General features: G+C 40.0%; 1 protein-coding gene across 2 annotated transcripts in view; it reads left to right on the forward strand.

The window, feature by feature from the left end:
- Positions 1–1,904: 1,904 nt before the first annotated feature.
- smyd3 (SET and MYND domain containing 3) overlaps positions 1,905–25,856 on the forward strand; it is an 83,504-nt gene continuing 59,552 nt past the window's right edge. For both annotated transcript variants that reach the window (XM_073464500.1, XM_073464501.1), the window contains exons 1-5: positions 1,905–2,099; positions 21,589–21,652; positions 21,733–21,840; positions 22,831–22,888; positions 23,235–23,386. In XM_073464500.1, coding sequence (XP_073320601.1) covers positions 1,939–2,099; positions 21,589–21,652; positions 21,733–21,840; positions 22,831–22,888; positions 23,235–23,386 — 543 coding nt within the window. In that variant the 5' untranslated portion in view covers positions 1,905–1,938. The remainder of the gene's footprint in view (positions 2,100–21,588; positions 21,653–21,732; positions 21,841–22,830; positions 22,889–23,234; positions 23,387–25,856) is intronic.

Genomic DNA, 25,856 nt, shown 5'->3' on the forward strand with positions numbered 1-25,856 from the left:
GTATTATTGTAATGGAAACGCAAAGACCTATTTCCTAATAAGCATAAATGGCCCACTGTAGAGTAGCCACATGTGAAAATGCTCATTTAGGCCTTTTAATAATCTTGAGAGACTAATAATGAGACTTTTTAGGCTGTGTTACCTTCATTACAAGACTCAGATTTTTTGCCAAAAATGGCTGTTTTGATAGTAAAGGTTGCTGACCCCTGATCTAGGAGGATACACTGGTCCGCCGTAAAACTTTCTTTGGTTTGCAACATGAAAAATGTTTGAATCTTGCATTGAAATCCTTCAAGTAAGAGAGAATCAAACGTATAGAGGCAAGCACAAAGCTTGTCTGTGTCATGTAGGCTTCATAATAGTGCAATTATTCCCAGCTCAGCACCTGAGGATGAGAGAAGGTGTTCGTATTTATCACTTCTAAACAGGACCTAATGTCATTTAAAAATAGCAGGACATTGACACCATGGACAGAGATACTTTTATTGAATGAATATGTGGAGTTTATCGTTGAAGTTTGCTTTCTGTGATCTGTGAGGGATTTATATATTGTCAGAAAAAAAGATTTAAACTGTTAAGTGTTTTATCAGCACTGAGCTGCTAATGGTTATCACACATTTCAAATATGGCCCATGGGGCAAGATTATTATTACTTTATTGCAAAATTGTTATATTTAATTTTGGTTATTTGTGGTGAAAAGACATCTTTATTAACAAAACCAAACAATCAGACATCACGCAAAAACGAGGGAAATTAATAAAAAAAAATTTATTCAAGATAGTTATAATGAGATGTACATTATATATCTACACTGAGTGCTAACCCTGGTTTAATTAATTTATGCCTCATCATTTTATTGGTGATAAAGATTACAAAGCAAACTAGTGCAGACAGAACAACCAAAGCAAACAAACAAACAAAAAAAAGACACTAAACAACAATGAGGAAGACAAAATGGTCGATGATGGTGAGAAAATACAGACAATAACAAACAGTTAAACATGATGGTCAGTGTCCAGAGGGAGTGGTTATAGTGATTAGGTAGAGAATACATGTGTTTAAGTATGTTTGGGTATTTGTATGAGTGGCAGTGTCATGTATTAATGTGTGCAGTTGGGAGTATGGCTTCTGAGTGGTGGGAAAAGTAAAGAAGAAAAGAGGTGAGAGAGATAGCGAGAGAGGGGGAGAGAGGGAGAAAAAGAGAAAAAAATACATATAGACATATATATATATGTACACACACACACACACACACACACACACACACACACACACACATGTACATACATATACACATGCACACACATACACATACATGCATACATACACATACGTACATGTATGCACATAAACACATATATAAGGCCTGGGGTGATTATAGTCATATTCAGTCTACTATATAACTATAGTATAGTAATGATAACAATAATAATAATAAGAATGATAATAATAGTAATATTGATGAAATAATATTAATATTAATGATAATTCTAATAATAATAAACTGACAAGAGACGAGGAGTCTTACTTGCAAAATAATATAGTATCTATAATGATGATGATAAAAAATTCATGATAAAAAAAAATTCATTTTCCAATTGTTGCTGTGTAGTTGTACATAATAATCTGGTAACTGAGTGTACATTCAAAACACTGACCCATGTGTTTCAGATTCAAGATTCAAAACAACAAAGTATTAAAAATGTTGATTAATGCATGTGGTATTTGCCCAGCAACATTATGAAACGAATCCTGTAATAATTCTGCATCAGGGATGAAAACTATTTACGGAAGAAGAAATGTAAAAGAAAGAACGTAACCAGAAAAGTTCACGCAGTGGGTGTGTGTGTGTACGTGCTCGTGACGTCACGACGCACCGCCTGCGTCCGTAACGGATGTAAACACAGCCCGGTTCACGTGGAGGCAGAAAACCGACTATGGCACCGAAGCTGGAGCGTTTTGTCAGTCCGGGGAAAGGAAACGGTCTGCGGGCGACAGCTCGGATCAAGAGAGGAGAGCTGGTGTACTCCTGCGAGCCGCTGGCGTGCTGTGTGTCCAACAAACTGTCCAGAGACGTCTGCCATCACTGCTTCAAACGGTGAGACAGGCGACGCTCCTCTCGGTCACCAGCGTCCCGCTTTGGATTAAAGAGCTGCTCGGTAGTTGTGTTCCTGCTACAGCTATGTTTTCTATCTCTCATAAGTCATTTGGTATTTTTAGTCTCCCTTCTTTACCCGCTTGTATGTGTCAGGTACACCTTATATTCCTCATATAGCCTACAGCAGATGGTATATTCGCGTTGGTGACTGTGAGTGTTTGCGTGCAGCTACGAGGTTTGTTCTTCTTGATTGCTAGCTTCCTACATGTACATTAGCACATGCAGCTAGCTTCTCAACTGATCACTAGATGGCACCATTGCTCTGTCACGGTTTCATAGGTATAATGACTGGTAAAAGTGACTCGTCAAAGCTAAGTGGTTTGCAGTCAAAATGTTGCACTCATAAAAACCTATTTGTAAATATGATGCTTACACATGATTTCTTCTGCAGAGACGTGGGTGGAAGGCTTGTTGCTGTAGACTAGCTGTTAGGGAAACTCAGTGTTGTCAATATTAATGTGGAAAATTGCTGCTCTATTTGGGGGATTTGTATGTAGAAGGGCTGAGTGCAAGGCCAATTCCACCACGTTTGGTTATTTGATTAATTTTAACATCAATTGGGTGTATGGGATTAATTCAAACACAACATAAGCTGATGTAGGCCTCAGGGTTGGTCCTGTTTTATCACCTGGTTTTAAGGCCTTGTCTTGAGGATGGGCCCCGTGTCGAAATCTGGTTTTAAAGACTATGTTTTTTTCCCCACTAATCTTGTGGTTTGGAGTTGGGACAAAATACATAACATCATACTGCCTCCTCATGAGATATGATTGTCAATACATGGGCGCCCACATTTTGTAATTTTTGATAAAACATGCAGGCGCTCTGAACAGATGTTCCTGACAGTTTGACTTGCCAGAGTCACTACTACATGACTCCTTCATGATGTAAACTTCTGTAAACTTAAGGGTTAGGGGTTTAGTTTATTGTTTTGTCTGTTTGTGGCTGTTTAACATCAGAATGAGGACACACATGGACAAGTTTCAGTCAGTGTGTGATAAAGAGGCACTGAGCTAAGACAGACTCTATGCACTTTTTTAAAACAGTGTTTCATCTCTGTTCATGTAAAATTCAGTGAAACTGACACGGTAATACAGTGAATTAATACATATTCCTGCACTTTGCCTTCATAGGGGTATTTTTTGACACATATCATGATGTATCGTAAGATGATTTTTTTGCAATGTCTGCAGATTTGTATGGTGAGTTACTCCTACTGATATGGTGCATATTCCAACCTGTTAATTTGCGTATGTTAGATTACCAGACAGAACACCTGAGACTATGTAGTGTTTTACTACAGGAAAACAGTAAACTGTGCACAGAGAGGAGATGGACACGTTTAGTAACGAGGGCCCAGAAGCACATTTCACATACAGAACAGATAACTGATCTGCTGTAAGAGATTTTGCCATTTATACCATGCTACTGTGCTATCCCTTAAATACCTCTGGTTGTATTAAGCTTTGTATTATTTGATGATATTGTGACAAAATAAGTTCACTTGTCAGATATTTATTTTGTTTGATTGAAACACTCTTCTGGTTATTTTATCTATAAACAGTTTCTTACTTGTTTTTTTTATGGTCTACACAATATTGACTTGATATTAAATATAATCATCATAATAATAATGAATGAATGTAGCAGAGATGTACAGTTTATCCTTCATCTGCCTTGATATGATGATTTGTCCTCTATTTCATCTGAACTTGTGATATTAGTCCATCTGGATGCTTGATGGCAGCATTGTAGCGCTGCTTTCTAGACTGCGGCCAAACCTGCTTCATCAACCTAGACAGATGTATGTGGCCTTAATGAGGCTGGTAGAGCAGAGAGACAAGTTACAGAATATGTGCTGGCTTCTGGTGCGGGCACTGCAAGGTGAATGAAGGGTAAATTACTGTGGGCAATATACAGTATGTATATGAGCCTCAGTAGCAAATGGAAGATGATGAATGAGAGCAATTAATGCAGATAACCTCTGGGAGAATATAAAGATGTAGCTCATGTCCAGTTTTTGATTTCCACATGAAGGTAAAATTTATTAGAGAGCACGATCAGTTCAGCAGCAACTGTGCTTTCTTTAATGTCTCCTCTTGCTCCATTTGAAAGGATTATCCCTTCGTTGCTCGCACGGTGTGATCATGTGCAGTGTGGTGTGCCTTGTGTGAACGCTGGAAAAAAGACTCGGACCTGAAAATATATGCAGTACAATATCTGACACTGTCAGTGGTCTACACTATGACGTATCTTGCCTTGAGTGAAAATCAACAGATTCTCAGTCTGTCAGTATGTGTTCATGTTGGACTCTGGCTCGGAGTTGTAGAGGGTTGGGAGGTTTTCTGCAGATAGACACACCCTGATCTGAAGAGACATGAGAGAAACAAGAAATTACAGATGATGGATGAAGGTGAGGATACTGAAAAACGGATTTACTGTTTGTCTCCAGGTGAAGTGACATCATACCGATGTTTAAAACTTTCACCAACTTGCATAACCTCTCCTCAAAATGTTTGAAAAACTTTCTCTTGTGCTGTGGGTGCATTTTGCTTCAGTTGTTGGCTACACTGCTACACTGCCCCCCATGACTACTGGAGGTACTGCTCCATTGGTCTGATCTGTAAGGTTTCAGAAAAGGCAGAGTACAAATAGAAGGCTCCATCCATATCTGTATCGAGTCTAACATTGAGCATAAATGAGCCTCTCTTACTAGTGCTGAAAAGGTTTGAGTTATATCAAGTAAAGATATGATACATAAGGTGGTTACGACTTCTCAGATATCCCTTGTTTTCTCAAGTTAATATTACACATTTTAGAAAAGGGTTTTACATAAGATGTTACTTTGGCCTCGGGTGAATTTGTCACTTTCAACACGGACACAACAGTTAAACAATCAATCAGTTAGAAATGAAGATAATTGATATTATAGTTGTCTTAGTTATCAGTTATCAGCAGTTCTGGACAGAATAGCAAATCTGATTTTGTGAAAAGATTCAGCTTTGTGTATGTTGCATGAGGACGGCTCATTCTGTTTATATTTACTGCATGTGTCTATATTTTTTGTTGGGGCTTAGTGGATGTACATAAGCAGATCGTGTACTGGGTGCATATAAAACAAACCTGTCAACACACTTCTCTTATTTGGCTGGCAGCACAGTATCCAGAACTGTAAGGCCCATACGGTCCATCATAGCTACATGAACACTGATCTCTGCATTTGGTTTCTATAACATCACTGTCAGAAGGCAAACAGCATGTCTGTGATCAAAGTGCAGTTTGTAGTGATTAAGCAGCATCCTCACTCAGCCAGTAATCAGTTGATGTAGCTCTGAAGAACATCCACTTGATCCACTGATAATGAAGTTAATAACTATTTACCCTCGACAGTCCAAATACCCCTGAGACAGATGCTTCACCCTCAGCTGCGTTGTGGACAGCAGCAGAGGACTGTAGCTATGTGAATGTAAGCTTAGTCATTTTGTCTGGCTAAAGAACAGCTAACAAATACCCCGCAGGGATGTAAATGTGGAGGATTGCTGCTACATGAAGTGACAGCAGGGCAGTATTGTTTATTTTACATAATTTGAATTAATTCCTCCAGCTGCACTTTTCACAGACTGTTTGTCATTTAAGACTGTGAGTGTGAGGCAAGATAAACGTATCAGTCTGCAGATGTCTGCTTGGGCTTGCGGTGTAATTTTATATAGATATTAAATCTACACAAAAGTAGCTCCCACATTGATGAAACGGCAACATGTTTGTATATGTAGATGTCTAGCATGGCTAGCATGCTAAACTAAGGTGCAAACAAACAAACATCAGTTTTCATTGGGCCGATATAGAGCTAATGGAGTGTTTCCATGACCACAATATGTACCTTTTTAATTTGATTCCTGTCTGAATGAAGCACCGAGTAGGTGTTGGTTCTCCTTAATACATACGGACATCGTGTCTGAACATGATATGGACATGTTCAGCTAGAACCTTGTCGAACTGGTCAGCCTCAGTTTGGGCAGATGTTTTCTGATCCTCCATTATTGTTAACCTTTATCTTTGTGCTAAATTGTCTTTTACAACAACCAAAAGATGGCAGAATGATTTCACAAGGTGTCTAATGTTGCTACAAAACAGGAGAAAAAGCAGGCTCATATCCTGCTTTATGATTAAGTCCACATATCTCCGTGGTAGATTATGTGCACAAAAACACAGGCACACAAACACAGTTTTTAGGACTGCTGGCTACAAGCCTTAACATTGTAACTTGACATTTGTTCAATATCTCTAAAACATATTCACCCTCTCACACAGGAAGATAGAGTTATAACAACAGAAATCAATAATAAATTACAGTGCCTCCACTGAATTCCATTATGTTTTTATATGCTCAGGGGTGAAAACAGGTATGTGTGTCTGTGTGTGTGTGTTGACTAAGACTGAGGCCAAGTTGTGTAGGGTATGATCATGTTTTTGATGTATTGAATAAATGTCATGACTACATCTGCTTGGCTTGTCGCCGACTTTCATCAACCTGAGTGTTAAAATGTCTGTGGCACATCTTTTATTGATTTGATATCAGTGACAGATTCGTTGGTGTCACAGAAAAACTGTTGTCAACTGCCGAACATAGTACTTGGACACACATGCACACACACACACACACACACACACACACACACACACACACACACACACACACACACACACACACACACACATGCCCAAGGCTGAGATTGGTCTCAGAGATGTGAAGTGTGTTTTCCTGTTTTCACTAAAACACAATTAGTCTCGCAGCATGACTGAGTGTTGAAGATTGTGTTTGAATCTGTGAGTGTGTTTGAGTGTGTGTTCAGTTTTTTTGTGTCTGTATCTCATTACAAGAACAACAAAGACATGTACTTTATGTTTGAATGTGTGTGTGTGTGTGTGCATGTGTGTGTGTGCAGGAAATGAGCAGGTGGGGGGGCATCAAAGCTGAAGTTAATTACAGGCCTAGAAGGCTGTATATAAGTAATGAGTGATAAACGCTGAGAGAGTACACACACACACACACACACACACACACACACACACACACACACACACACACACACACACACACACACACACATTTCTCAGCAGGATTCAAATCGCCAGAGGTCAACAAACAAACAACTATTCGAGGTTCTCAGACTCACAGAAAGTAGAGGGGGGTTGAGGAGAGGTAATAGAGGAACAAAGACAGAGAAAGAAGAAACATAATTCCAGAGTAGATTCCCTCACCATTTCAAAAGGAACAAATGCTGTTAAATCATTATTTGAAATGCATCTACTTTACTTGCTAATTAATTAGAAAGCAAGAATTAACAACTGATCCCTGTGTGTGTGTGTCCCTGAAGTCCGTTTGAAGTTGATCAGCAGCAGATTGTTTTTGTTGGATGTCTCATCCCTCTAGAGCTCCGTGTCATAAATGTTTTTATATTCATATCTAATGATGTTAATCCTGTTGTACTGCCCACCTGTTGGATGATGTCAGTTGTTTTTCATGTTATAGTCGTAAAGTGTTTTGTGGCCCGGCAGGATATGTGGTCACTGAGGTGTCAGCTAATGACCTTCCTGTAAAAACACAACGAGAGGCAGAGAGTGACCTGAAGGTTTGAGCTTCATTTATGGCTGAAGCGTGTTGCACACGGCACATTAAAGCAGCTGGAGTGAACTAGATAGAGAGAAAAAAAACAATGTCATAAGCTGTAAATCAAATGAGGGTGATGGGCAGGCCCCCCTGAAGAGAAGCCAATTTTCATAGTGGCCAAACTGTGTCATTACAACGTAGCGTGATGCACTCGGGCCCAATAAGACTTTCCCTACTTTTATTTGTGTGTCACAACCACTGTGAAATGACTCGTTTCACTGTCATGATTTGAGCCATTCTGTCCAATAACTTTTGGAAAGTGTAGAAGAGCCACACGATTAAATCGTCACTATTCAAGTTAGCCGGGGCGCAAAAGCAAAAGTCAGCTGGCTCGACCAACAGAGGTGCGTATGTTCTACGGGCCACACAACACAGAAGATCTGGGTAATTTGGCATTCGGGAAGTCAAGCTTTTTTGGCTTCATGCACCACTGAGCAGCTTTCTATGGAATGAACGAGGCCCTGTCTCCGACACTGTAGCCAGATTTCCCTTGTTTGATCCATGGTGATGGAAGGATTGTATTCCAGCCCCGCCTCTGTCATTTTCCGGTTGTGATTGGTCAGCTGTTCTGCTGCAAGTGATGAAGAAAACAACATCCATCGTCAGGCATAACTGCTATCCAAGCATGTTGTTTACCACAATTCAGATGACAGTCGTTGATTAACTTGCAGTTTGGAAACAATTTTTTGCAAACAAGCCGGAGGAGACTGAATCCTTTTCAGACTGACAGTCAAAGATTTGCCTTGAAACTGACAGGAAAGAGAGGAAGTTCCAGAGAAAGATGGAGGTAGAAGAGAGGCGACACGCAGTCTCTGTTGGACAGATAACACATCAAACACACACACGCACACACACACGCACACACACACACACACACACACACACACAACACACACACATAATACTTTAATGGGTTTTTCCTCTGGTTTTTTGACAGACCAAAGAAGAACTAAGAAGTGTTCCTCTCTTCTGTCAGGTCGTGTGTGTGTCGGTGTGTGCTTGTGTGTGCAACGGGGGCAGGGCAACATTATCTCTGTCAGAAGATGTCTTTATATTTGACACCAATCTTTCACTCACTGTCTCTTTGGACCACACACACAAACACACAAACACACACACCCAAATACACCGCCGATCAGCTCAAACAACAAAAACAAGACATGAAGACGTCTTGAACTTTCTGTCATATTTATAGCGGGAAACTTTTGATTAAAAGTTAGATAAACCAATTTCCAAGGGATCTTCATTATTCCAAAGAACATAAAAAATATTGACAGGCTTTGACGTGAGAGTTTTGTTCTAATTTCAGCGAGAATTGTGCGCCTGTTAGAGAGAAGCTGAACTTGTTCAAGACAACATAAAGTAAAAACAAGGCAACATTTGATGAGGCAAACCACACAAATCATGACACAGCCTTTTGAGCCACTCACTAAAAATATGTGACAGCTATGTTGTGTTGTAGTCAGTATTTTAACCCAACAAAAAGTTGGAGACTGAGATTATGTCACAGCTGTTTTCCTCAAAACTGATTAATTGGGTCCAAGTGTGTTATGTTAAACAAACAGTGATGTATTATATTGGCCCAGCATCAGAAGGATTCAGACTGAACGTGCACTCGACCGCTTAATTGTTGAGGCAGTCAGTGTTCATTCGCCACAAACAGCCAATGTATCGACTTAACAGAGGTTTGCTGTAGCTATCTAGCAACGTGTAAATATTCAGCATTATTACTGATTGTTTTAATCAAATCCATACCCTTTACCCACAATTATGAGGAATATATTTGGTTTTCTGGCCCTTTGCCTACATTGGATAGTGTAGCTGAATACATTATGGGGGTCTATGTGGATTGACTCGCTCTCGGAGCCAGCTTCAAGTGGCCATTTGAGGAACTGCAGTTTTTGGCACATTGCTCTGGCTTAATTTTCCAGTCCCAGAGATTTTTGCTTGTTTATTTGGGCTAATGACTGGTTGCCCGTCTCAAAGTCAATCTCAGTGGGCAGTATCGGAGGTGGTTGTGCCAACAGCTTGTCCAAAAGTAGCCGACTTTGCTTAGCACTGGAGCATAGAGCCTCGAGCAACAAACAGAAATGCGTCAAACATTGCTTTTGATCACACATCCTCCGTTTTCATCAGTTAGTTTTGTAGTAAAAGTGTGGAAGTTTCTCGATTATAAGATCCATTGCTGTTATATAATTGATGTTGAGGGGACAGCCCTACTGTTTATGAAGGAGATTCTTAAAACACCGGGATCGGCTCTTACTCTTTGCTTAATTTAAAACATTTTCAATTTACATGGACATGTCTTCGTCTCATTTCATTTTTCTTTTAATGCCCACCCTTCCATTGATTTTGTATCTAAAACTTGTTTTGAGTTTTGTCTGAGTGCACCTTTAGAGAGCTCTTCGCTGTTTTTTAACACACATAATCCTTGTCAAATGAATGCGCATATTTTCTCTATATTTTCTTTATCAAACACACACACACACACACACACACACACACACACACACACAGTGGATTGTGTTTGAATACAATCCTTTTCTTGGTTCACTCTCTGTCTTTATCTTTTGGCACAAACTGTATGTCTCTCTGTCAAACATCCACCTCATCTGTCTTAGCCAGGCACACTCTTTTTCACACAATTTACAGACACACACACACACTTAGGCACGCACATGCATATACTGATAAAAGTGTGTGCCGGTGCAGTGGTGTGTGAGGCATGCAGATTGCTACTTTGGAGGCAGTTAGTTGAGCCTACAGAAGGAGGAGTGGGAGCAGATGAGAGGAGGGAAGCAGTTCAAAAGGCAAGTCAGCACTCCTCCTCCTCCTCCTCCTTCTCCTCCTTCTCCTCCTCCTCGTCCTCCTTTCACTTGTTCCCTCCTCTCGATTTATCCTCCCATCTGCTACTTCTGACATCTCTGTCTTCCTCCCTTTCCCCCCCTCTTTCCATCTGCTTCCCTTCTCTTTTCGTACGCCCTGTTTTACTTCACCCTTCTTCTCTTCCACCAGCTCCTCATCTCTCATCATTCAGACACATTTTTTTTTGTCCCACCTGGCTCTGCTCTCTCTGCCTGGCTCATTGCTGATGTAGATTATTTTGCTTGCATCTGCTTCTCTTTCCTCCTCCTCCCCCTCCTGTTCTCCATGTCCCTTTAGTTTTCTGTGCCTCCTGCAGTTAGATACCCAAAACATATTGGTGTTGGGGAAAACACACACGCATGCACGCACACACACACACACACACACACACACACACACACACACACACACACACACAGCTGTTTCGTTTGCCAACCAAGTAATTCAATGTAAACTGTGTGTGTGTAAAGCTTGGTATTCATCAAGCAAAACATCTGTGTATATCATTTTTAGCTTGTGATTGGTCCTCATATGGATGAACATTTGTCTGGGGTGGTCAGGCTTAGTGCTGCATAATTAATGAAAGTCAATTTATGCAATTGCAGAATTTAGGTTTCGAACAATATAGTTTTTTCAGGGCTGATACCGATATGATAATTAGTAATTGAGAAGACTGTTAACCAATATTGAGAACCAATGTGCATTTGCAGTAAAATAAAAACAGTTGACTCAAGTATGTACTTAGGGAAGTACATTTGAAAGGCTACTGCTCATTTAATATTTTTTCAATCAATTGGACAAATAAATAGATGATTGGAGAAATGCTGAATATTGGATTAGATAATCGGCCATTAATCTGTCTATATTTCCAGTATTTGTCTGTGTGTGTTTGTTCCCTGTAGACTCACATTATTCCACTGATCTCAGACAGTGCATCTGTTATTTGTAACTGTTCATGTCTCTCTCAAACCTAGAGGCAAAAAGCGAAAAAGCCAAAATAATGAAACATAACTTAAGCCCTATGTGGACAGGATTAGTTTTCCAAACTTCTGAGGTCAAATCACTAACATATGATTTCTTTCTCTCATTTGCTCATTCGGGAAAGATTCGAATGGTTGTTGTCCATGACCAATGTGGATGAGGTTTATTCCTTCAGTTAAAAATCAATATGACAGAAAATGTAATTATTGGTTGTGATGTCAATCCTGAAGTTCTTTGACATTCACTTGGAGTCGGGTTGTGCCTGCAGCCTTGCTTCAGATCTAGCGTTTCATCCCCGGACACCAAGAAAGTTACTCTTGCCTTTATTACAGCCCACTCAGACGAGTAATTCTCTTTTTACTCACAAGTCAAATTTAAATTCTGGGGATTTGAAATTCAGCTGTCGGGCTTTTAACTGAGATCAAACCACATCTGCTCATATTTCTCCTGGTTTATTCTCTTTACACCGGGTTCTGGTATGTTTTAGAATAGCTTTAAAAATTCTTGTGATCAGGTTAGAAACACTGCATGTAAGAAATACGACACATATCCGTACGTACTCACATCAAGTCCTTTTATTTGTCCCACAAACTTAACTCCTGTTCATCAACCCGACTGCAGCAGCAATCCACGGAATTGACTTTCAATGTTGGGTGTTTACATACTGTGATGTTGATTGCTTACTGAAACTGGAGTGTGCATAAAGTAATCTGGCTGTTTGGGGCAGATAGAGACTTTGAGTAATGTGAATGGTCAAACTGGCTTCAGTGGTGGTGACTATTTCATGAGCACCTTTGCTGATGAAAATCTATCTGATGTGACTCAACAAATGAAAGGCACCGTTACCTTGAGAACGCTTGTTCATAAGCACACAACTCAACAAAATATGTAACAAAGGTCTAGTCATTTTAAGACATTTTAATCCAGAATTTCTACACATTATATCTTAAAAGAGCACTACAAATAAAGCTCATTACTAAAGAAATGACCTAACCTGCACTGGAGACACTAATGCTTTCTGAAAAGGGCTTTAGACAGAACAAAAAGCAAAATGTACTTTTCTTTTCAAGGGTAGATGTTCCCCCAAGGCCATATATTGTGTGTATGCACGTGTACTCCAATCATCACGATAATAAAGCCATGAGGAGACTCGTCCCATGTGAGTCCCCTCAGGTGTCAATGAATCATCCACTAAACAACCATTAAGAACTCAGCAAGGGGTTCAAGGATGGCTGTGGATGCAACACAGCTGGTGTCTCTTTCTCTCTCACACATACATGGATGCAACACACACAGACAACCACACACACACACACACACACATGCTGGCAGCAGTGCTTTACATGCCAGTCACCAATCTACACTAAACTGAAGTGTTGATGTGTTGCTGTAGCTGTGGATGCCGGCAGCGTACTGAGTGGCTCAGTTGCGTGGAGGCTCCAACATCGTAGCATAGATGCAACACTAGATGGCAGTAGTGTCCCTTCAGGAAGTGTTGATCATGTGTTGAATACCCATTCTTACATTCTCTCACATTGACTTTGTAATTCATGGCAGTGGCAGAGTTGGCAAAGAGAGAGTCTGTGCAGGAATTGGCTTTCTGTCAAGCTGTTTTTAGAAGGACCTGCTTCACAATCAACAGAAACGTGAAGTGGCTTAAGCACCAGGCACAGGTTTCTGTATAACCTGTGAAAAGCATATTTTTCTAGTATTATTCAACCATTATAAAGGCATCAGGAAAGCTACAGTTGATTTATGTTAATGTTTATCAGTAATTTACTTTACAGACATATACTTGTACAACATTACCTGTCATATGGGAGTGAGTCGTACCATGCTGTGTTGGCCACTCATCCTGGAAATTAGAAAATTCACTCAGGCACGACCGGACAGCCCAGAAAAGAGGACCCCACTAATTATTAACATACACAAACACACACACACACACACACTCATGCGACTGTAGAACTAAATCTCTCTCATGGCCAATACTCACGGGAAATTAATTACCATTCTACACACACACACCAACAGAGACATGCTGAGGTAGGCCTAATTAGGTGTCTGATAGCATAGACTCCACAAAATTGACCACATATACACACATGAGGGTGCACATATCTATGCTCTTGCATATCAATGTGGAAAACCAGCATCTTTCAGTCACTTCCTCTGCTGCCTGGTGACAGTTTTTATGTCCTTTCTTCTTTTCCTGTTTTTGTGTTTACTCCAGGTTTCCTTTCTCCTCTCATTTCTGTCACATCGTCTATGTCCTTGTGCATGACTTTTAACTTTAAAAATATCTACTTTTCAGAAGTTGATGACGACTGCATGTTTGACATTTTGCAACCTACTGTAAGAATTGGCTAATCGTAGTTATAGCTGCAACTGAGAGTTACTCTAATTTTTAATTGTTGATTATTAAGTCAATAGAGGTCAGAAATGTGAAATTAAAAAAAAAGGCTATGAAGTGTCTCAAGGTAACATGTTTATGTTGCTTAGTTTCTTCCCACCACCAATCAAAATTATTTCAAAAGAAATTCCATTTTAAATGTATCTATAATGCAAGGGATCTGTCTGTCTGTTCCTTGCATATTTCAAGAAGCGTTCATCTGATTTACTTTAAGGTTTCTAACTGAAAACCCAACAAATTGCAATATTGAATTTGGTGCAATATGAATAGATTTTGAATAAACCGAAAACACTACTCTGTTCAGCAGCAGGCTTCAGTGCTCTGCCTTTATGGCTCTGCAGAATGAAGCTGGGCTTGCACGTTACCCCTCTCATGTGATCTCATGGGGAAGGAGACGTAAACAAAATGGAGATTAGCAACAACTTGCTGAAGTAATGCATTGCAGTGAGAAAAAAACAAAAGCAGAAGGTTAAACAAGTCTGGGTGAGTGTTAAGACATGGTCAACGCAGGTTTTCTATTGTTCAGGGAGAACTGGGGGTGAGATTTGAAGTTTCTGTCAACAGTAGTATGCTTGCTAACATTAGCCTAAACGCTACAATGTGTTGTTTTGCAACACCATAAGCTGCTACGGGATGCCTCTCTCATTGGTTGTTGTCCGGCTTGGAAATTACTGATGTGACCATTCAGATTTTAAATCTTAAATATCGAACAGGTTTGATATTATCGGTGCAGCCCTGATGAGTCTGTGAGCAGCGGGGTTTAAGACTGGATATGTGAACCTTCACATTACCAGATTAACTGTGCGGAACAGCATGTTTTGAAGGGGCACTCTAGTGATATAAAAGAGAAAATAAGCAGTCCTTTACAGATTTATCCAGCAAATGTTTAACTGTTGCATTTTTAAACAAGACATAGATAATCCAAATTGTTGGTTGGTGGTCTGACACTGTTTTTAATCAAGATATTTCGATGAATTGATTGTTATCCCACCCCTGCTGCTCATATTAGAACGACAGAAGGAGGGCATGAAAAAGAGAATGGCCCAATGATTATGTTAGCGGGAAAAAAGAGAGAAAAGTCCAGAATAAGAAAGAGAGCATGACAGGAAGAGGAGGGGTTGCAGAGAAAACGAGAGAGAGAATGTGTTTTTTTTAACTAGCCTTCTGCCTCTTCCTAATGAAACCCATCTAATGTTATTCATGAGTTTTTCTACTGTGCCTGCAGTCCAAACGTGGACCTGCCATCGAGAAGAACGTCACTTCACACAACATCTGACAGAGGAAGAAGAGGAACAGAAAAAAGGGAGAGGGAAAGAAAGGGACGAAGAGAGGAGCATAATAAGAGAAACATGACTGAAGATGAGACAGATGTGCTTCATGGGAGGAATAATAATGTCTGTATGAAAATGAGTACTCTTATTAAACAAGAAAGTATGGTTCTGCTGCATACTAATGAAGTAACAAAGACTAAGGAAGTTGATTTCTCTTGGTTTCTCTCTTTTCCTGTTTATTTTGATCCATCTTGCTCTGTTGTTATTGTCCACATCTATATTTGGACTGCGTGTGTGTATCATACTGTATGTCCTGTATGTAGCAGCGTATGTTCCTGGACTCTTGTTGGTTATTGCCTGGAGGCCAGAGCAGAGTCGTATCTGTGTGTTTGAATCAAGAAATAATGTGTGTGAAACGTACAGAACTTGCGTGGGTGTGTGTTTCTTCCTGACCCAGATGATACAAAAGTGAGCAGTCAGTTGAAAGGACAGGACTGAACTATTGAACCTCATGGTGCTGCTATAAAAAAATGTGTTTTTGTTGTTGCTCTGGAGCTATAGTTAGACATTTGAAATGGCCTTGAAATCAGGTTGCATATTGGAAAGATTTCACCAATAGTCAACATGAGTGAGTCACGTTCACACCGTCTTGTTCTCTCACCTGCAACGAGCAAAAATATTTGTTTTCATGAGTGTCGCACAGCCCTTACAGAGAGGAAATATTCAATTATTTTCAGCAGAGATATGAGGTCTGCAGCCCTGCTGGAATACTTGAATCATGTGACCGATATCTATACAGTCATACTGTATATACTATATGTATGAGTGTGTGTGTGTGTGTGTGTGTGTGTGTGTGTGTGTGTGTGTGTGTGTGTGTGTGTGTGTGTGTGTGTGTGTGTGTGTGGATACTTGCTGAGAGCTGATCAGCCTGGAGGCAGTCACCATAACAACAGTTGCTGTGCTGCAACTGTGCATTATTGAGGCTTAGTAACTACATATACAGTATTGGACTATTCACTTATTGTTCAGGTTTCTCTATGTATCACATTCTCCCTATGTTTCTCTGACAGTAGTAATCTTTTATCACAGTATATGTAATTTCCTTCAATTTGAGATTTGATTATTGGCCAATCTAATGAATAAAACACCTGGTGAATCAAGCTACTGGCTTGCATTGATTCAAAAGTCCAATATTGCCATAAAAGTGTCTACTCGTTGATTTGCAAAATTGCCCTCTATTGCCTGGGATTGGAAATCTCTGACTGTTATTTAATTTCAATAATCTCGTGGCGTATAACATCAGATTGACCGTCAAAATGTTTTTGTAAATTATGTGAAATAATGCGATTATAAAATACTGGTAACTGCTGTAGTCTTAGTCATTTCAGAGATGGAGTTTTGATTGGTTGGATGGCTGTCGCTACTAGGGTTGCAACGGTATACCAGTTTTAAGGAATACCGTGGTATGAAAATTGTACAGTGGACATTTGCTTATCTTTCTTATTAAATTCCACTGTATTAGTGTTAGTGAAAAAATATGTCTATTTCAAGTTTTCATCAAGTTCCATGTCTGTTAGTAAAATGTTCATTCAATCACAGACTTTCCTTTAAGGGTCATTGTAACTGATAATATAATTATTATATAATACTGTGAAACTGTGATGGTTAGTGGTTATTATCATACTGTGAAAACTGCATACCGTTGCAACCTTAGTCTGCCTCAGCAGTGTGCTGGCTTACATTGAAGTGTACAGTAAATTAATGTAGTGTGAAAAAAAAGTTATTTAACTCATCAAGTGCCAGTTTAAGATTTTTTGTTCCAAGTTAATAATTTAATTTGTTTTTTAAGAATTATTTCATGACTGACAGACCGAGAGTCAGAAAGCAGAGAAATCTCACTGTCTATCTTCGCTGGTGGTGATAACAAAAATATAATTACTTTGACATTTATATGCAAAATAACTTCTTTTTTTAACACCCTGTCTTCTCTGATTGGTCAGCTCACATGTGATCAGCATCATTAGTAACAGAGCAGCTAGGCAGAAATTATACAAATGTGTGATGTCTTGTAGTCACACAATTAAAAGTGAGACTACTGATGAGGCGTTTAAGGAGCAGTGTTTTCTTGTGGGTGTTACATTTATAACAAGAACATATATAAAACATTGACGTAAAGGTAAATAGTAATAGGTAATAATATTACTCCTTTTAATACTGCATAATACTCTGCAGCACTGCAACACTTCATTATTATGCTGTTTGTCACACATTTGACCTTTTTTATTAAAAAAAATTTGAACATATTGCAGTTTCAATAATATTTCAATTAATTGTGCAGCCCTAGTTTCACACATTGGTATGCGTCTCCATTCAGTCATTAGAGTAAGCCATTAGAATAACTGATTTTCCTCCTCATTTAATGTCTGTTAGAAATTACTCCACTCTGTCTTTTCTGTGTAACATCTCTGAGTTGTTTTATGTTGTGTTCAGCTCGGATTACTTACATCTACTATCTCAGGATGGATCCCCACAGACGTGCTGCTCAGGCATGTTAAAGCCAAGCATCATTGCTGTTGCTGGGAATTGTAACTACTTGATATATTTAAAGATAGTTACAATAAACTATAGAAATAAATCCCACAATAATTACATTTCTCTGGAATTCCCTGTTCATGATGTAATTTATATTTAAACAGATCGAGAAGTTACACAAGGCTCTCCCAGCGTGTGATTGCCTCCTGTGCTGCAACATTTCCCACAAAGTTAAGCTACAGGGCACAAATATATAAGTAAAAAAAGGGGGTCGTGGTCGGCATCAGCCTTCCTGTCTGGGTTCATGGAAGATGGATGGACTTCCTGCGGCTGGCAGCTTGTGATGTGACCAAACTCTTAGCGTCTGAGTTATGTTCTCAGTTCATGTGTTGAAGCTGCACAGAACCTGACTGTGTTTAGTTCTGGCCTGCTCCTATCTGTTGCTATTGCTTTGTGTCTCACACCACAGGCATGTGTTTCTTAAATCTGTGGGTGGCTTCCCTGTTTCTGGTAGGTCTCAACATGACAAGAATAGCTGTGTTTTCATGAACCTCTATCCCAGGGTGAGACTATAAATTTAAGCACTGGGTCTCAAGCTGGAAAGGTCATCTCAAATAAGACACAGCCGCATAACAAGAGGGGGGGAGTGAGAAGAGGTACGGGAGGAAAAGAGGAGAAGGACAGAGAGGAAAGTTATAAATTACAGAAGCTAAGAGGGTGAGGAGGAGGAGTGTGTTTTGGAAACTTGTCAAAGCTCGTGGGAGCGTCGCGCCAAACACAACAGTCCAGTCTGGTTACGCACAGAAAACACTCTACTTCTGTCACTCACATTAACATGCAACAGCCTTCTGTCAAACCAACACTGTGTGTGTTCATACAATACGTCTGCTTTTGCCTTTAAGCTTCTCATAATGTCATCTACATCGCTCATAAGCATGTCTAATCTAATCAAACGTCCCATATTCAGTGCGATAAGCCCTAAGCTAATGCATTTACATCCATCTGAACATGTTCTCCATTACCTCATTTGTGTGTGTGTAAGCTCATAATACCATCTATTGTCAGGTTTAATCAGCACTATTCTGTCATTTTCTCTCCCTCTCTCTCATCATATGTCAAACCACACAGATAAGTGACTTCTTACTGTATGTGAGCTCATGCCAAACAAGCCTTGGGCTCCTCTGCTAACCCTGACTCCCCTGCATTTATGCTCTGATGTTGGAATGGCACAAGTAATGCAGAGCAATCCTTAACACACAGACACACACACACACACTCACACACACAAAATTGAATTCAAGATGCTCAACATTCTGGGCTTGCAAGTCATTAGTGCTCGTGCATCCAAACTGCAGACACTTTTAATATGAGCATGTTTAATAAGATGAAATTGAAGTTGTGAGTCTGAGCAGCTGGCAGATGTGCCTCACTGAAGCCCAGAAATACATTGTAAAATGAGCTGCACAGGCACACATGGTCCGACAATCTGTTGTGCTACAGAGCTGAGATTCAAAGTTAAAGACTTAAAAAAAAAACCTCCTGTAGGGTGTCCCTGTCGCCTTGTGATCACAGGCACAGACCATGTAATCACAACGTCCCCACAGTTTGATTTCAGACGTTGTGGATGTTTCAGCTGCCTTGGTTGCATGTTATCCCTCTCACTTCCCTGTTTTTTTTCATTTCTGTTAAATTAAAATATGACATAGAAAAATGTGTGTGCTTATTGAAGGGATCCAAATGCAAGACATGAGGAGGCAGGGTTAAGGACAAAAGGCGAGTTTTAACAACAAAGCTGAGGTCTAATTACAAAATGCAAATACAAAACATACAAAACATGACACATTAGGGGAGAACTTACAAAATAAAACAGGAAATAACTAAACCAAAAACTCAAACCATGAGACAGAACACCTCCTTTTAAAGTTGAAATAGCAAACTTTTTTTTTTTTTTGTTTTTTTTGTTTTATTGAATAAATGCCCCTCCCCCTCCCTAAGGGAAAAAGACAACAAAACACACAACAATGGATTCTTCATATAGCAACCTGTTAGCAAACCGTCGCTTATTTACACATCCAGCAGGTAGAGAGCACCGTTATAATTAATTAGTTGGGTTTATGTCCAATATTCACTCTCTTTTAGCTCTGTTTTGGTCTCTCCAAACTCCTGAGGGAAATATTTAGCTCTTTAGCTGTTAAATTATCTTCCACAGCTCTTCTCTAATTGTGCCTGTCTTCTGTTTTGTGTCAGCAGGTGGTGTGCTGTTGGTTTTTAGCTCTTTTTTGTTGTTGCTGAAAACGGCTAAAGAACTGGCTAAAACGTACTTTAAATCATGGGTACTTGCGTCATCATGACTTTTTTTTCTCGTTCATATCCATAAAATTCAACAAAACTCTCTTCTTAAGTAATTTCAGACTTTTTAGCTGTAATCCCTGGTGTCTCAACACTTTGACGTCATTCATTCTTCTCTGTCCTGCTGTTATTGTGAATGGTCTGAACTCATCACGACCCCATGACTCGACGATGGACTCACCTCTTTTGTTGAGTCATTTTGTGGAGCCAGCGAACTCCTACAGGGTTTAGGAAATTGTGTTCATAAAAGGCCACTAAAAATGTCTTTTTACATGTATTAACGCATAGCTGTTTATTTTTTAGCTTGTTGCAGTCAACACCTTTTTGCTCTTTACTATGATCTCTTTTCTATATTCATTATTTTGTCAGCACTTGGATCCATTTTAATTATTAAATATTTTGACTTATGGATCCCATAAAGACCAAACAATCGATCAGTCTCTACCGCCACCTCTACCATCAATAAACGCAAAAATACCAACAAAAATGCAAGCACAATACCTTTGTATATAATCTGTATGGATCATATTGGTCTATGCACAAAAAACTGACAGAGTTCCTGTGGACCACATCTTGTTGTGTGTGTGTGTGTGTGTGTGTGTGTGTTGGTGATGCCCTCTGTACTGGCTGTAATTGGCTGCTAGCTTGTTATCAGACTGATGGCAAACCGGAGAGGACAGCGGTGTCACTCTGAGAAACACAGCAGACCCATGAGACAGGAAACACACAAACAGACATAAACAGACGTGAACACCACATGTGGACACACACAGGCGCTCAGACACATGCGACTGCTGTGACACTAACAGGCTGTGACAGTGAGGAGAGTGTATCTAATGTATTGCTCTTACACAGTCTGAAAGACGATGGGTAGGTAGATAAACCAAGATAATGGATGGACACAGTCAGCTTAATATATAGCAAATAGATAAAGATAAGACAAGGTTGTTACATGGGGAAAGGTCAAGACAATGACAGGAACGTGAAGGATGCTTGAGTGGATATGTGCATATGTTTGATAACGTGGCGGCTTAACTACGACAAAGTGTTTTGTGTGGTGAACAGTTTTTATTCAGACGCTGAAATGTTGCAACAGATATGAAAGTCTGACATCAGTGATTTCTGAAAACTTAAGTGCTGGTCTCATTCCAGCTCACTGAGTCCTTCATTTCTTGAGAAATGTTGTAATGCTTTTCTACCTCTGGCCTTGAGAGCTTTTCTGATAAAAGTGAATCAGCCTTTGAATCAGTTTGTTTTACTGAATGCTGGAATAACAGATTTGTCCTCGCAGGAGCTCAGTTGACAATCTGTTCCGACTAAACTAATCCTTTCCTCTCTCCTTCTGTCCAGACGTGAGACTCTGTTGAGGTGTTCCCAGTGCAAGACAGCTCGCTACTGCAACATCACCTGCCAGGTATAATCTGTGTGCATAAATATGAAAGTTTGTACGTTTGTGTGTGTGTCAGTTTGTTAAAATATGCCCCTCTCCTGCAGAGACAAGCATGGTCCGGGCATAAGAGAGAGTGTAAATGTCTGCGAAGCCTCCTACCCAGAATTCCCACTGACTCAGTCCGTCTGGCTGCCAGACTCATCTTTGCCGTGGTATGTTTCTGGACTTTTCTCACTGTTAGAGACTCAAAATAACATGCACAATAAACACGACTATTTAAACCTTTCCTTCTGCTTCAGGGAGTGCGATACATAATATGTAACAACGGCAGACAAACTAGAATGGCACTGAGTAGACTGCATACCTCCGCCAAGGCCCAACTGTCCCCTTTAATTCAATCAAGCATAAACACCGTTGGTAGCTTTTTGAATCCCAACGATCTAAGCTGCACATTTGTGGTAGGTCCCAAAGTCTATCCTGAAAAAAGACTTCCCTCTATGAAATCATATTTAAATCTGCTAGATCAGGATTTTTGTTTGGACCCGTGTCAAATTGTACTCACTCATAGATACCAACTACCTCAGTAAGCTGGATTTTTTTTCATCAAGATCCACACATTATTCCCTGAGAAAAAAAGCCCTAATTTGCAATTTTAAAGAAAGTGAAAAAATAAATTCCCAATTCCATCCCTTAATTGAGATCCACACCATAAGTTAATGGGGTCTATTCTGGGTTGAGACCCATCCAAGTTTCATGGAAACGTTCAGTAGTTTTTGTGTAATCCTGTTTACAAACCAACCAACCAACAAACAAACGGACATGGGTGATAGCATAGCCTCCTTGGCAGAGGTAATAAATCTGTAGAACTTTAATGACATGCTAATTAGAGCTGCAACATTTAGTTGATTAATTGTTTGAAAGAAAATTAATTGCCAGCTATTTTGATAATCAATCACTGCTTTTCTTTGTCATTTATGACAGTAAATGAAGAGTCTTTAGGTTTTTGACTGTTGATTAGACAAAAGAAGCGATTTGAAGACATTACTCTGGGCTCGTGGAAATTCTGATGAGCATTTTTCACAGTGTTTTGACATTTCAATGAATCAATTATTCTTAAAAAATAATCTGCAGATTAATCGATAATGTAAATGATCGTTACTTGCAGCTTTAATTCTCATGCCCCCTTCTTCATTTCCTTCTAGTTAAGTCCATCTCAGAACAGTAGTGAGGAGCTCTACACTCTGGAGGAGCATGAATCACGTAAGTCTCTCCTCCTCCAAGAGAGTGTGTGTGTGTGTGTGTGTGTGTGTGTGTGTGTGTGTGTGTGTGTGTGTGTGTGTGTGTGTGTGTGTGTGTGTGTGTGTGTGTGTGTGTGTGTGTGTGTGTGTGTGTGTGTGTGTGTGTGTGTGTGTGTGTTTAATACTGGTGCAGTAAAAAATCTAAAGGTTGCTTTCATATTTAAGCTCTCTCCAGATATGTTGGGAACATTAAGAGATAAGTGTAGCTCTGTGTCTGTCAAAGCTAAATCTCTTTCCAGACATTGTCAGAAGCTCACAGGTACAAACAGATCATTTTTTGTAATTTAATCTTTTTTTTTTTTTTACAGACCTGAGTTCTGTGTCTGAGCAGAAAAAACTAGGTCTGTCTCAGCTGGCGTCCATGTTAGAGCTGTACCTACAACAGGAGGCACCTGACCTGGTACGGGAAATGACATCACTGCCGCCCTCCTGCAGAGATCCCCTCAACCTTATTGCAAAGGTAGGCTTAATGCATTATAACACATGATAAATATGTATGCACGTTTGCTTTTTTTATATAGTGCATAGACACATAAACTCCTCGGTACACTCATGCACACATGAATACACATACTCAAGCACAAACATGTCTACCTGTGCACAAAAAGACAGACAGACAAAAGCAACTGTTTATTGCTTTAAGCATCCCCTGCTGCTTTTGGATGGACCCCAACATATGTCTAAGATCTTCCCAGCATCTGTGATTAGGTCCCCATGTGTGTGTGTGTGTGTGTGTGTGTGTGTGTGTGTGTGTGTGTGTGTGTGAGTGAGAGAGTGTATGTTCATGTGTATGTGTACGTGTGTGTATTCCCAGAACAACCTCAGGTCTCATTCTCTTAAAACACACCAGCTGCCTTCAATAGAATTTAAACCGCATGATGTTTGTTCGAACTTGGCTCTGCCTCTGTTATCTGTTAGGTTGTGTGACTCCGCTCTGAGATTTCATGGCTCCAGGTGTTCCAACAAGTGTGCGTGTGTGTGTGTATCGTGGTCGCCCGTCATAATGATTGTATGAGTATGTGTTTGTATTAATTGGAAGCAGCCGGGTGAATGAGCTCAGAGTGTTTCCAGAAAACAAACAAGAAAGTTGCAAATGCACAAAACAGTACTCATCCATGAACTACATGTCAGTTTAGTTTTGGTGGCGAGACAAAACAAAATATACAGAGTGCTGAGATGTGTTTCTGTGATTTGTTGGTCGGTCTAACATTTTGATCCAGTATAAAATACAAAAAATGTTGATGCATGGATGAAACCTAATGATTTAGGTGATCCATAGATAGTTTTCCTTTAGCGCCACCTTGAGGTTGAACTTTTTGCCTTCTAGGTAAAATATCTACACAACTATCTCATGGATTGCCGTGAAATTTCGCAAAGACAATAGGAGTGTTTCAGTCAATTCATTTTTATATGCATTTTGAGATATTGCATCAGAAACGGTGGCTGAAACGGCACATTTCGAGATGGGAACACCTTTTGCAAACAAGTTCAATGAGCATCTGCTGATCAGCTGATTCTGCTCTGAGGGAAGCAGAAGACGCTGTGTCCGCTGTCTTCGTCTTCTTGGATATTCCCATAAATTCCCCATTCACGCATAAATTCCTGCATTTGCTCATAGATGGCCAAGGAGACAGGTTCTTTTTCCTCCTCTACTTCTTCTTTGAGGTTTGTTAGCGGCTGGCAAACAGCTGGTTCTGTTTTTTGTTTGCAACCTCATCTTCTTCTACTTTATTACAGTCACGTCTATTTTTCCCATGCCGCCAACCTCGACGAAACTATGCTTTGTATTTTTCTGCGTAACATATCAAGAAGTAGGGATGATGAATTAGAAAGTCGGAGAGAGTGTGTAATCTGATGAGATATGGATATGTATTTTTTGTGTGCGTGAGTGAGTGTGTGAGCGCTGGACTGGATCGTAAAGCTGGGAAAACTGGAAAAGCTGCTGATTAAATGCGGTTCAAGATTCCGATGGGAATTCTGCTCCGATCTTAGAGAGATGAAGAGCGAACAGCACTTGGTGGATTAAAGAGAAGAAGAAAGGGAGGAGGAGTGTGTGAGAGGGGAACAGAGGGAGATGAGTGAGGGAGAAGAGAGGAGGAAATGTACGAAGTGTGTCACAACATGAAATGTAAACAGAAAGTGGAAGACAAGGATAGCAACTTTATGAAAGACACTCGCTGAAAATAAGTCTGTGAGTTAATAAACTGTCACCTTTCAAAAACAAGAGCCATGGGAATGAGACAGACGGGGCTGGGAGCTGAACTGAAAATAAGGAAAGAAAGGAAATTTAAGAACAGGATATGGGTGTGCTTTAAGTTAAATATGTCAAAGTGAACAAATGACCTGTGTGGATTCCTGGCGGTTGTCTTTTTATGTGTATAGGGGTGCTTACTTGCATGTATATATGTTTAGCCGAGCTATCCCCCAAAATACCCAGAAGGTTTCAGTCCCTTGAACTACTTTTCAAGGAACTGAAACATTCCTGCAGCCCGTTGTTGTTTGTGTTTCCACCACGGTCTAAAGACCCACAAAGATTGTAGTTTTAATACATATGAGAAAGTGATGGCTGGTTTTAGATGCCATGTTTCTGAGCGACTATACAACATTGATGAACTTTGTCGTGGGTCCATCTGTCGCATGCTGTCTTCTGACTCTCCATGTTTATGTGTCGAACTGACAGTGCTTCCCCCAAGTAGGGACTTACTACTTGGGGGACTCAAGTTGGACCCTGGTCACTGCGGTGGAAACGCACTGAGTTCTTCCAAAGGTTTCTAGTCCCTGGCAAAAGTTCCTGCAGTGGAATGGGGACTTAGTTTGTAGTTTCTTCCTGAAAACAATCACATACTGACATATAGCTTCTTATGGACAGTCAGGGCAAATCCCCTCTCACTCACATCTCACTGAGGCTATAACACCATATAATCCTATTA

The sequence above is a fragment of the Pagrus major genome, chromosome 4 (genome assembly GCF_040436345.1).
Source record: "Pagrus major chromosome 4, Pma_NU_1.0".
In the NCBI taxonomy this organism is placed as follows: domain Eukaryota; kingdom Metazoa; phylum Chordata; class Actinopteri; order Spariformes; family Sparidae; genus Pagrus; species Pagrus major.